This window comes from Varroa jacobsoni, unplaced genomic scaffold, assembly GCF_002532875.2.
Source record: "Varroa jacobsoni isolate VJ856 unplaced genomic scaffold, vjacob_1.0 scaffold_1263, whole genome shotgun sequence".
Taxonomy (NCBI): Eukaryota; Metazoa; Arthropoda; class Arachnida; order Mesostigmata; family Varroidae; genus Varroa; species Varroa jacobsoni.
In genome coordinates, this window is record NW_019214165.1 from 639,203 (window position 1) to 651,762 (window position 12,560).

Here is a 12,560-nt window from a genome sequence, read left to right on the forward strand (position 1 = left end):
TTCACTTTTAGCGTTCCTTAATTTAAGCAGTACTCGACGCCTTGGTCCATCAAGATATTAGCAGCGACTCACCGTAACAATTACGGGAAAACTCGAAAGAACATAGACTAAGCACCGAATTGGGCATCAATAGCTTAAAAATACGAAAATAGGCTAATCAATGTGGTTATTTTTCTCTACGCATTTTTACTCGGGAACCCCTATCTCTGGGAAATATATTTCACAAATTATATATATACACATACACGCGTATCTGTGTATGCGCGTAAGCTCATAAAAGCAGAAATGCGTTTGGTCCTTGTGCGTGGGTCGTGTAGGCCGAGAGATTAAGCAGGTTACTTAAATATTTGTTGTTATTAGTAGCAGCAGGCTGAGCAGTTTGGTATTTTGCTTAGGCACGAATCAGGCCAACGAAACAAAGAAGAATGAAAAGCAGTTTTTAAGCCTAAACAATTACTGTCGGTTCGTCTAGAGTTCGCAATCTGCATGTCTATGTTTCGACAATTTTTGAAGACGTGTTCCGTTGCGGCGTCTCGTACCCAGCAGCTAGTGAATACTGCAATGCAGTCGAGCCCCGCACTATGCACTGATACTACAGCCACACAGACTATATAGCCATGCCCTTTACCGCAGGTGTCCACTTAGAGGAACCCGACGAAAGAGGGTCTCCGTATGCACGTTAGTAATTTTGTGGGTTGGATTGGTCGAACCCTAATAATCACCACCAGTTTCCACTCAGCGTCAGCAAAAACATCTCTGTCTTTCCGAAAAGAAATAACATTCTGTCTTTCAGAACAGATCGGTTTGCCCACATCAGATTTTGCAGCAAGAATGCCAAATACACCTGTTTGTATAACGTCGAATCTCAATTTTCATGTACTCTTTGAAAGTATATAGTATGTAGTAACTTCCTTTTAGTTTCGGCACATCTCAGCAAAATTGCCGCAGGCCACTTTTACAACAGCGATGCGAATTGGCCATCGCTGCGACGACCCCTTAGCATAAGTAGAATAACCTTCTTTATTACCACAGGTTGTATAGTATAACGCCGTCGATAACGATGGTATTTTTATCCACTCACTCGTTCGGTTCCATGTCAATGGTAATCGGTTGTTTCTTGTCTACTGTAGCCAACGGCGTCGTTCAGTCCTATCATGGTTATGAATGCGGTTATAACTGAAATGTTTACGATGTAAATACAATTTCATGTTTATTTGAATACGTGTACGTACATTGTCGCGCCGACGCAAGCGATGATCGGTGTTGTCTGAAGCGCAGTAGCTCTCAAGCGGGGTTCGACAGGTTGAATCGCCGACAACAAATGGCAATGGCCTCCAGGCGATATTCAGGCCTCGGTTTGATTTTTATTTATCTGTCAATTATAACGTAGTCATCTCACTGGCCTGCGTCCTTTAACCAATGCCCTTTCCCACCTTTGGTTGCTGAGAACGAACCGGCATCTTGGCCGATCTATAGGTTATAGTCTATCGGCAGACTTCCAACTGACCACTCCTGTTGCTCGCCCGTCATTTGTTAAGACCTTTTTTACTCACACACTTCCGTCTTTAACAATGCGCGAGTACGTCGAACCAATGAATTGATAAACGACAATTCAACAAGATGATCTTTTATCTACTGAAAACATGTACTAGGATATTACCATTTGAAGCAGTCCTTTGCAGCTTAATATTACGTGTGTGGACGGTAGACTTTCGATTTTGCTACTGCTGCTTCTGAGAAGCGTCGGAAGCCTTTGCTCTAGATATGGCTGCAGCGCGCTGTGCCGTCTTCATCGTATAACTGTTTGTTAAAGGAGAGCTGGGAATATCGGAAGATAATCGACCACCAAAGTAACTTGTGTCTGATTGTATCCTATGCGTGCTCGAACACGCCTATAAACGTACAGCGCCCAACTTTAAGCACTGATTGAAAACAAAAATAGACAACTGGCTCAACTCGAATCCAAGTTCTGTAGAAATAATAACATGACAGTGACTATAAGCTGACTAGATTAAACGAATGGGTATTTGGAACAGTCTGTTGAAGACATCGACTTTGAAGATGCTACTTCACAACGCAACAAGGAACAACTTCTACTATCGAGGTAATCGTTGACAACGTTTCCGTTCAAATGTACTCAAAGAACATTTTTATGAACAGTTCATTGCAAAATATACAATGGTAACTGACAAAGCTTGCTGAGCAATCCGCTTAAAATAATTGAAAAGTTATATTGCATTAGATAAATGCAGGTTGGCGTACATCAAAAATGTAGGTGTAATTTTAAAGAAACGTTTTTAGAAATATGGGTGAATAGATTTCATTTTCCTAACCTAAGATGCATTTAATTTGAATTGAAATTTTATTGATGTAGACAGGCGGTGCCGTGATGAATTCTTGATCATTCGGATAGAAAAATTTACGTCAGTTTTTAACTTAAGCGGGGTTTATAAAATGTGAAAATATAAACATTTACTTGGGGAGCACTGAGTAACTTTGGCAGCAAATAAATAAGCAGTGTTTACCCAATGTACTAAAACTGGTTGTTCGTTTTCTAAAACTACTAGTGTTACTAAAACTAGGTCATATTTTTAGACGACGGGTTTAAGGAGTGATTTAAAAAATTACAGGTAGGAAAGCCATAATCACAATACCTCCTCAATAGTTTATTAACAGCATAACGAGTCTGTGTAACTTGTCAATCCAAGGTTACTCGTAATTGGCACTAAGCCGGTTACACAACTTAAGATGTTATTGTTGTACAACTACGTTCATATACGAAATCTGTACTTTGCCTAGCATTAATTAAAGCAAAAGTATTAACGATTATCAAACTGTAACATCAATATATATATATATATATATATATATATATATATATATATATAGACCACAAAGAGACAGGTCCAAATCCCTCACGAAGTTTTTTCGGTTTCATATGAGCTGTTCTAAATAATAACCACTTAAAACGGTTGAATGAGGCCTTTACATATAACTATTCTCGTACAACAAAGGGAAGTTTTAATTTGAAAAGGCTACGATGTTGCAAAAATTAGATTTGGCTTCACCTGTAAAAAACCTACCTAACGTTATCGTAGCTTTTCGAACTCGTTCTTTCCCTCAGATCTGTTTTTCTTAATAAAGCACGGAGATATAGTTTAAATGCGTATTGAGAATCGGGACTTCAAAGGAATCTCTCAGTGAAGTCCTTCTTGAGGTTTCTCTAGGCAAAAAAAGATATGGATGATAACAACCCCTGTTGTTCGAAATGCATGCTAATGATTCTTTTGTGTTACAGATATACGGGTCCATTACATGTGGGAGAATAAGAAATTTTCCTATTGGCATGGGCCGCAATTTGCAACAGTTGTAAGTCAGTGTCGCAAAGGTGATTCAACGCTTTACGAGAATTTAACGCGTCGGGAACACTTGTGATATTAAAAATGGTGGCGCGCTGCTTTGACCTTAGACTAATGCTTGTATTAGGTAACAAAAAAAAACTCTATTTTATAGGTAGAGAGGCTTACAGGACAACCGCTCTATATCCAGTGAAAAAATGGTTTTCCTTGAAATTTAAAATTAGCATCATAATAGAATACATTATAAGTGCATAAATTATTGCTATCTCACCTATTTGCGATACTTCACTATGAAATCAGAAAGAGAACTACATTTATAATAAGAAAAAAGATTTATTTAATTTTTGTCTATATAAAGTAATTGCACTTTCACGGTAGCCTCGTCACACATGTCGACATTTAATGGCACAAACACCTCATTGTCTCTGTCTTCACAGAGGGCGTTGTAGCTATACAGCTACAACGCCCTCTGTGAATAAGCATAAAAACATTGCATTGTTTGCGCAATGGGCCCTAAATACTATGAAAGTAAAGCTATGTAACACTTGTAAATTTCGCATAAAAATGGTTGCATTACTATTATCATGTAACATTTGTTGGTCACTCGTTGACAATGTGCCTTGTTAGCTTGTCATATCTAGAAAATGCCTCAAACTGTTAACCACGAGCCTTTAAGGGACAATATTTGTATGGTTCGGTTCATGGCTCTTCATTTAGTTACACAGATGTTATCTTGTAACAAGGCTTCAGCAGAATTATAATGATACATTGTAGAAAGAAAAAATTTCAATAATGGCCTTAGTGCTCAATGAACTGTTTGTAACAAATGATAGTAGTCCGCTCATCAATCCTTGCCAGCACTACTGATAGTACTGATTTATGACGATCATTTACCAGATTAGAACATTAAGGATATCTCAATATTTCTAATAGTTCAACCAAAAATAATAATGACATTTTAAGGGCAATTGCAAGATATGATCTTCCAAATCTTGCACAAACAATCAGGCCGTCCATCGGAAAGAGGCGGAAACTTCAATCCAAGCCATAACAATTCGAAAAATCTATTTTTTATTGTAGGGTGTCAGATAGAGTATCTAGTATTACTAAATCCTTAGAGGAAAGATCGTAAAAGCTATCTAATAGATTGTTTTTGGCACCAGAATAAAACTGCTTCTCTATCTACTCGTGGTCAACTGCTTCTCGAAACTGCCGTTTCGTCGCACAGGCAACCTCAGATCGCTAACCTGATAGGCCTGACAACTCACTGCATGCAATCAAACTTACTAAAGTTGTTTGAGTAAAGTTATTCAAAGAAATAGAAGGCCGGATCACGACTGGACTTCCTTTAGCACATGCTACATAGTCTGAAGGGCATAAAACAATCCGTTGAAGATAGAATGTGCTTAGACCGTATCTACCCATATTTTCTCAGACTTGCTGGAAAACTCTAAATTCAAAACTAAATACGAGAAATGCGTTATCAGTCCCAGTAAACAATAGATAACTAAAGATATGAATAGATTTTTTAATCTATTAATTATAAAGACTGCAATGTTGTGTAGTATCGATTATTACCGCTAACTACCTAAAAGAGAATCTTTCAAGGAGTAGTTAGTTTTGGCATCTATGGCCTGGTCGATCTGCATTTGCTGTTCTATAGAGAAAATCTTCCGCTAAAAACGTGATATGAGTGACACTCCTGTGAGAATAATGCGTTGACGCGAAATTAAAACCCATTATGTGCCCGACATGCCCCTTGCCATTCATCAGTCAACGACGATGCGGCACAATTTTCTCGGTCACTCACTTTGACATCTGCCTGTATCGTTGTTCGCCTTTTCGGTCACCTATGAAGATTCGCCTAAGACTAGTTTTTTGCATCTATTTGACTAGGCTAAGCTCGGTTAATAACGACTCAAATAGCATCTTTTCATGATTCTTAGATATTGGGAACTGGCGCACATATTTACGATCTATTCGACCCGATCGTAATATCGTTAGATCTGTGTTGCAGATGTCTAGGTTAGCAAGGTCAGAAGCAGTGAGCTGAAAATCTGTTTGATGATATTGTTCTGAGGTTGTTCCTCTCTCCTTGTTTTCATTGTCTGTATGCACCGTGGGACCCACAGCTCGTCTCTTGGCCGGTATCTTGTCTGATTTTTTTCTAGTATCGCGCCTCTACTGCAGATGCCCCTTTAGAAATCTGGGTTTGTCGTTATCTCAAGGGAAAAGACAGCTATAACTCATCGTGTAAACGCTCTGGTAGGCTTTAGCAAGGAGTAGATTAACCAGTAATAGCTCCTGAAGTATTTCTGGCGATTTAATTGCGTGTCTATCACACCGTTATTATACATGATAGATGCTCGTAGTGAGTGGCAGAAAGCAACACGCACCGCCTCAAATAGTTGTGGTACGTCAAAAGACTCTAGAACTGTCTGTACGCTGTAACGCTAGGATGGCCTTCTTCTCGCTTGAGTCGCTACTGCCTCTTTTTCTTTCGCAGCTGTTGTAGTAACCGTTCAGACGTCCTTGGCTTGCCAATGATCTACATCACGCCAGGTTAGCTTGACAGAATGTGGAGAGTTCCTTAAGCCCATTGCACCTGGTTTGTCGGGGCACTCTTACGTCTCGTAAGCAACCTGTAGCATTTGGAGACATCTGAGTGTCAGCAGTACATGTGTGCGTCCTCTGTACAAATAGTGCGATCTGATGAAAGCAGACTACTGCTGACCGCAACATCAAGAGGATTCCGCTACTACCTTGCCTTGCAAAAAGCAGCTCAAAAAAAACTGCCCCCGATATTCAGCTTAATAGAAAAAGGTGAAAGTTAAGTAAGTTAAATGTTTTCACGCATAAGTACACCACTGTGCTACCACGAGTCGGCACTGAGAGTTACAACGGAAACTGGTAAGATGAAGTTCACAGAAAGCTAGCTCTATATATAATAACTTTGGATTGCAGAACAAGGATATACTTTGAACGAGTCGGCGTAGTAACTGCAGTATAAACCCTAGTGCGTCTGCGCAGCGCCGGCGCGCGTATCGATTCATGTTCGTATAAAAAACACTGCGCAGCTATATATTCGTATGCAGTAATGATGTTTTGGTATACCCTACGACAGGAAGCTTTATGGGCTTCTGAGCCAGATTATATCTAGAGCTTTGAGGTTTACATTTTACTAATCAAAACAAAATTAAATTTCCTTAGTGATAAATCAGAAACAAATGTGCCCACATCCTTGAGCTGTACGAGAGCGGCAACGGTTTTTTTTCTATGTTTTGTATGTGCGTGCGTACGCTGGCCCCGTAAAGACGTATGATATCGGTACGGTATACAACGATAGATGTACATTATCTGTTCCGTTTCTGAGTGTTAACAATGATATCGACTACGAAGCAGCATCGACGTGGCAAGAATGACATATATCGTTGTAATTCAACCTCGGGCCCCAATATCAAATACTTTTAAACCCGAAAGAACACCATCCTAGTGAGACTTTTCGGACCAAACTTCTCATTACAATCTATATGTTAAGGTCCTAAAAATTTTATTGTTGAAATAGCTAGCGGCTAAGTTGTCTATCACTATATGTAACAGTTATTATAGAAATGCGCTGCGGTAATTAGTGCGCATTGACAGCTGTAAAAAAATTGGCAATGTGTACTGCCTGAGAAGTGATGAGGTTTTTTTGTTAGGCAGCGGATCCCTTCCGCTCGATATAGGCTGAACTAGTCCCTTTATCCTAGCAAAGAAACATCCGAAAATAGAAACGAAAAATTAATTATTTGGGCCTAGCAAGTTTTACTACCCAGTGAACTCTACCGAATGTTCTTAAACCATAGCAACGAGTAGCAATATTGAGGGTAGAATAACTAATTACTACATCATTATTATTACCTGACTGTTACCTATTATTACTAACCTAACTAACCACACGCATGATAAATGCGTTTGATTACTTTTCAGGCTATGATTCCAGGCAAGAGATTGACCTTCTCGTAGATCGATTCCAAAAGGCATCTGTGCGTCGCAAGGAAAAGGAGTATGGGATGCGGAAAAAGAAAAAACGGTCAGGCACACCTCAGCAAAAAGAACCGCAAGGGTCATTTCAGTTGCAGAAAGTCTACGAGGATAGTTCTGAATCTCAGATTTGCCAAGGACCCACGTTACGTTTCATGAAGAAGGTTTTGTTATTACTACCATTACTGTGACTTTTTATTTTTAGTCGGCAGAGATATGGTCCGACTAATTGAAATACGGGTGTAAATAGTATATATAGTTAAAGATTTCGATTTATTACATTAAGACTTTGGCTGGCTCGGACGATATGAGTAAGCTAACTTAGTTCCTGTTTCGATGCAGCTTCTTCGTTCGTACTAAAGACGAAATCGACTCTGTTAAGCGAATTCTGGCCTCGCAGCTGTCCAGACGATGTCTACTTAATCAAACAACATCTGTAGACTTTGTCTGTGATTCATAGTCGTACGATAGGCTGGCTGCACCATCGGTTGTGTTTCTTACGCTGAAGGGAGAGGATCGGTTTGAGAATAAGATGATTTGATAGGCTCGCCTTTTTGACCTGCCACTGTTTACCTTCTATTCTGACGGCGCGCAGTAGGAAATTACGACCCGACGAAACGAGCTCTGAAACGTCCGTGAAAGCGAGGAACATGTTTGACATACCTGTCAATGTAGTTATAATTTATTTTTATTCGTTATATAATATACTTGTCAAGTGACCACCATTGATATAACTTGTTTATCGCTGCGTTCAAAGTTCCGCATGAGGTGTGCAATGCCCCTGTCTTCTACATGGCTCTAGATTAATGCCACGTATACAAAGTATTGATTGACACTGCTACAAGTGCGGTCATAACGTTCGTTTTCGAACGCACTCACTTTACGATTAGTTTAAGCCTAATGCTATATTCATAGCTCCACTCGACTAAATACTCATCGATATCTAATATCGATGTAACAGATATATGGGTAGGGAGCTATATTTCATGATATTCAATCCATGGCCCTCAGGAATAGCTCTATAGGAAAAAAGTCAATGTAATGCTTTATATGGGTGCAAGTCAAAATCAACAGGTTTCCCCGGTACACAATACCTATTTTTGCTGCGTAGGATCCAAACCGGCTCCATCGAAATGGCCCTCGTCTAATAAGCTTGATCACTGTTTACTTTTATGCACACATATTCTGACACGCTTTATATGTTCGTTCTCGGGCAGGTATTTTTATCATCAGCGGTTAAAGTGTCGGGTCGGACCGAACAGCAACTTCCGTCATATCTGGAAGATGAGTTTATCTTGAAGTGTCTTGTTTGGCACAATATCTTCCGGTCGCGTCATCAAGCGGCCGCTTTACGTCTCAGTTTTCCGTTGTGCCATGAAGCTCAAAGGCTAGCTAACGAAATCGCCCATACAGATCGTATTAGTTTTCATGAATCGTTAAAATGGCCAAATGGCAGTTGTAACTCCGAGGATTCGAAAAGTCCGTCGGCGAAACTCCACGAACGTGGCTTTGGGCAGAGCCTTTACGTCAAATATCAACCACTCCTTCTCGTGGATTCACGCATGGATGTGACGGGTGTGTATATTGGATTCGAAGTTGCGGCATATTGTATCACGCCATGCTTTACATCGTACTTCGCTTACCTGATTACACAGCTTTTAATTAAAAAAAAAAAGCTATGACAAATATATTCGCTGTGTGTAATTTAATGCGCAAAAACTTACCATTTTGAACGCCCACGTTTCGTTACTGAAAGGAATAAATATCCTCGCTAAAGGCTCGTTTCCTCCGTTCAAACTTCTAAATCCTCACTAATAGAATAGCGAAAATATTCTTATCCAGCTAATTTGAGAGAAGAAGTAGAGGCCTCTTGCGAGGCTTTGCTTCCCAATGTTTTGATAACAAAGTAATAGAAAAGCAAAGGGTTGCTTTTTTATTTGAGATATGGCCGGGTCATTTATTTGTCTGCGGTGGAGGAGAACGACGGGGTCACAAAAACTTCGTTGCTAGACGCCTTAGAGCCCATCGTCACATAATGAGTGCATATAGTACAAGCGTTTCAACTTGACGATCCCCTTAGGAACAGCCTAAGGAATGGCTAACAAATATCAATGACATACGTAGCTGTTCTATTTTATCAGTGACTTAACAATAGGTGCCGTGTCTCGCAGGACGGTTATCTATATCTCTTACGTTCATATAAGTGTACTTTAAGTGTATTATTACTTCGGTGCCATTAGGAATTTCTATAGCTTGCTCTAAATGTTTACTACGTGCGTATGTACTTACAAACGCGTTTCTGTTATGTAAACAAGCAAAGGAAGTTGTTAAGCATTGGTACCACGGGGGAGCGATGCGTTATGATTACTCGCTTCATCCGGAAGTACTACACACGCAGGGAGCCGCATTTTCGCAGCTCGTTTGGAGGGACTCTACGGATCTGGGAATTGGAAAAGCTCATTCTTTGCACAACGAAGCAAAGGTAAGGGACGCTATTGCTGCAGTAGGTTAATAGGATAGTGACTTAAGCTACGGTGTGTCCGTTATTTTCTCTAACGATGCGTCCGTCATCATATAAGATACTAAATAGCGATATATTATATACATTTGTACAACGTATGTAGGGATCTCGGACTAGTGATCGCCTTAGCCGGCGTCCGGTTAAAGGGCCCACTGGCTAAGGTATCACTGCAGCTTTCGTGAATTCTTTTATAGCATGTTGAGTTCAATGATAAGTGCTATGATCGTAGGTAATTGTTGTCGCCCTTTACACACCTCGTGGAAATGTGCAAGGTCTATTTGTGGACAACGTACGACCGTATGTTAAAACGTGCACAACTCCGATCGGATCAGACGTTTCTGAGGACGAGTCAAGTGAGAAGCCTTGTGCCAGCGAAAGATTTTCCAAGATTGACGAAAAAATAGTCTACGCTGACGCAGTTTATTGACGTGGCCTTTCATTAATTCTAGTGCTTTATCAAGCGTTACCAAGTTAGCGTCACTGTCGATACCCTTGCCCTTTGGTAAAATGTCTCACATTGCATTAACAGTTTAATGTAAAATTGTGTAAACTAGTATAGCAAAACTAGCTGAACATTTATTAAGGAAACCTATCGATGCCATAAATTAGACGCCGATGATATTGAATTAATGTTTAAAATAGAAAAGTTTGAATTTATGCCGCCGTGTATCGCTTATGTAATGCATAAATATGATACGCCACTGTGACAAATGGTCGCCAATAGGGAGCTAGCTAGGACGCTCGCAAGCCAAAAAGAAGTGATAGTGTGTTCATACAAATATGATACGTGTAAACTGCATAAACTTCTAAGTAGATACATTATCGTGCGACTTTGTTCACTCCGTTAAGTAGTAGATCATGCTTAGAGGTTTTTTCCATGTCAATTAAAGCTATGAAGAACGAACGTAGATGGGCTTATCATATATTTGGTAAGTAATACCTATAAAACTTGATCTAGGTCTTCTGTGAAATAAATTATTAGAACGCTAAAACAGACCCAGCGGTGTCTTCCTAGCCCCTTTTCCATTACCTTATCGAGTGCGTAGATACGTATAGACTTGCCTAATGTTTACATGTGTGTTGAAGCCGATGATAATATTCGGGCCGCTAAGAGAGCGGGTTGCCAACTGATTGTGGCTTGATTGTCATAAGTAGCTAGTAGAGTCTATTTAGTTCGATAGTGATGCGAATGTCAGGTTCGAATAATTCATCTGGATATTTGAAATAATTTGGCTGTTTCCGTTTGAGCATTTCTTTTCGTCAATACCTTCAGCCCAGATCCTACAACTGGACATGTTCGACCCATGAACTGCGGCGCCATGACAATGAGAACATGTTCGACTCATGAACCGAGGCGCCATGGCAACGAGAACATTAGATGAATCAACCCATCAGAATGACTCTATGGCGTCCATTGACAGATACACCCAATGTTGTCCGTTTTCTCCGTTCATTTATCCTAATGCTCCGCATGTCCCTACAAGAATCTGAATTACTTCATCCCCAGTGTTCAACTATTTTTCAATTCTATTGATACGAATCAAAAAACTTTTCCGCGGTTTTTTTTCTTCTCGGCGGTTTTCATCTCGGAACGCTCTCTCCCTCGACAGGCGCGTTGAGAAAGGGCCAACGCCCCCATCACCCCATTCCTTAGCAGACGACGTACAGCGCCGTAACTGTACGAGGACGATGTATTTGCTGAAACTGTTCATCTCCTTAGCTAGGCTCCACACGAGGTGGCCTCTGCTGAGCCGCTGAGAGGATCAACCACCCCACCAGACGACAATGGGTGAGGGCGCGGTTAGGCCTTGGGGTGAGAGTCCCCCAGGCACCCCCAGCGATGTTGTTGTCGCTTTGTTGTGCGTATGTCTGTCTGAGCGGCCTTCCGCCGCCGGTGTCGGTCTCCAGACTGGTTTGTGTCTTTTCTTGCTGCTGCTGCTGCTTGAAGCCACCGCATCAGTGTGTGTTTGTCCTGTTGTAGATACTCTCCGAAGCGCCTCCAGCGCCGCCAGTTATTTTGACCGTGTGCTGCTGTGAACTAGTGCTGCTGTTACCGGTGTACGACTGGATGTGAATGAGTGCAAATTTAACCTAGTTTCGCAGAAAAGTCCAGCATTAAACAACTTTAAACAAATACATCGTCCACAGGCAAGTATTTTTTATATTGAACTTTATATACGATATGCTGATACCATCGCCGCGAACCGATCAAGGGGCACCCAACGACGCTGCTTGAGCTGGAGACAAACGCTCCTAGAAATAGCTGCTGCTCAACGGAACTCAGAGCCCTAATCGTTGCTCTGTAATGGTGAACAATTCCAAGCAAATCGTCGAGTTTTCTTGTTTTGGCAAGCATTGTTACTACTAAAGCGAGGTTTCGAAACTGCTATGGGCGGGTCTCGGCTAGAAACGCGGAGGATGTGGCAAGAATCAATGACCCCTGGAGTTTCTCACGCTGGGAGACACGCTTCGGCGTAAGAGCCAGCAGTTGCTATATTGAACACAGTTTTTAGGACTAATTGGATAATAGCTATATAGTATATGCAGTAAACTAAAGCTCACAATGATTTCCTGTTTTTCTTCGAGGGGATCAAATGCTATAGAGTAGCAATGAAATAAACTAATGTTCTGGGAGAACCGGACAAATGACTGACCCA

General features: G+C 40.8%; 2 protein-coding genes across 4 annotated transcripts in view; both read left to right on the top strand.

The window, feature by feature from the left end:
• Nucleotides 1-1,878: 1,878 nt before the first annotated feature.
• On the top strand, nucleotides 1,879-10,899 carry LOC111268188 (uncharacterized). Of its 3 annotated transcripts, none has more exons than XM_022847014.2 (5): nucleotides 1,879-2,104; nucleotides 7,329-7,546; nucleotides 8,600-8,957; nucleotides 9,698-9,864; nucleotides 10,133-10,899. In XM_022847014.2, the coding sequence occupies exons 1-5, from the start codon at nucleotides 2,020-2,022 to the stop codon at nucleotides 10,328-10,330; spliced, it is 1,026 nt and encodes a 341-aa protein (XP_022702749.1). In that variant the 5' UTR covers nucleotides 1,879-2,019; the 3' UTR covers nucleotides 10,331-10,899. The 3 variants fall into 3 exon arrangements, with proteins under 3 accessions (XP_022702749.1, XP_022702748.1, XP_022702750.1); XM_022847013.2 differs by lacking the exon at nucleotides 1,879-2,104 and adding an exon at nucleotides 5,835-6,182; XM_022847015.2 differs by lacking the exon at nucleotides 1,879-2,104 and adding an exon at nucleotides 6,061-6,269.
• A 941-nt stretch (nucleotides 10,900-11,840) lies between these two features.
• Nucleotides 11,841-12,560, top strand: part of sn (fascin domain-containing protein singed) — a 54,172-nt gene continuing 53,452 nt past the window's right edge. The window contains exon 1 of the mRNA XM_022847006.2: nucleotides 11,841-12,051. The gene's annotated coding sequence lies outside the window, so the exon portion shown is untranslated. The remainder of the gene's footprint in view (nucleotides 12,052-12,560) is intronic.

Bases quoted from the DNA above. Each gene is read 5' to 3' on its own strand.
- LOC111268188 (XM_022847013.2), top strand. From the start codon at position 6,038: ATGTGTGCGTCCTCTGTACAAATAGTGCGATCTGATGAAAGCAGACTA. The intron at 6,183-7,328 runs GTGAAAGTTAAG...ATTACTTTTCAG, and splicing joins ATTCAGCTTAATAGAAAAAG to GCTATGATTCCAGGCAAGAG. The intron at 9,865-10,132 runs GTAAGGGACGCT...CTATGATCGTAG, and splicing joins CTTTGCACAACGAAGCAAAG to GTAATTGTTGTCGCCCTTTA.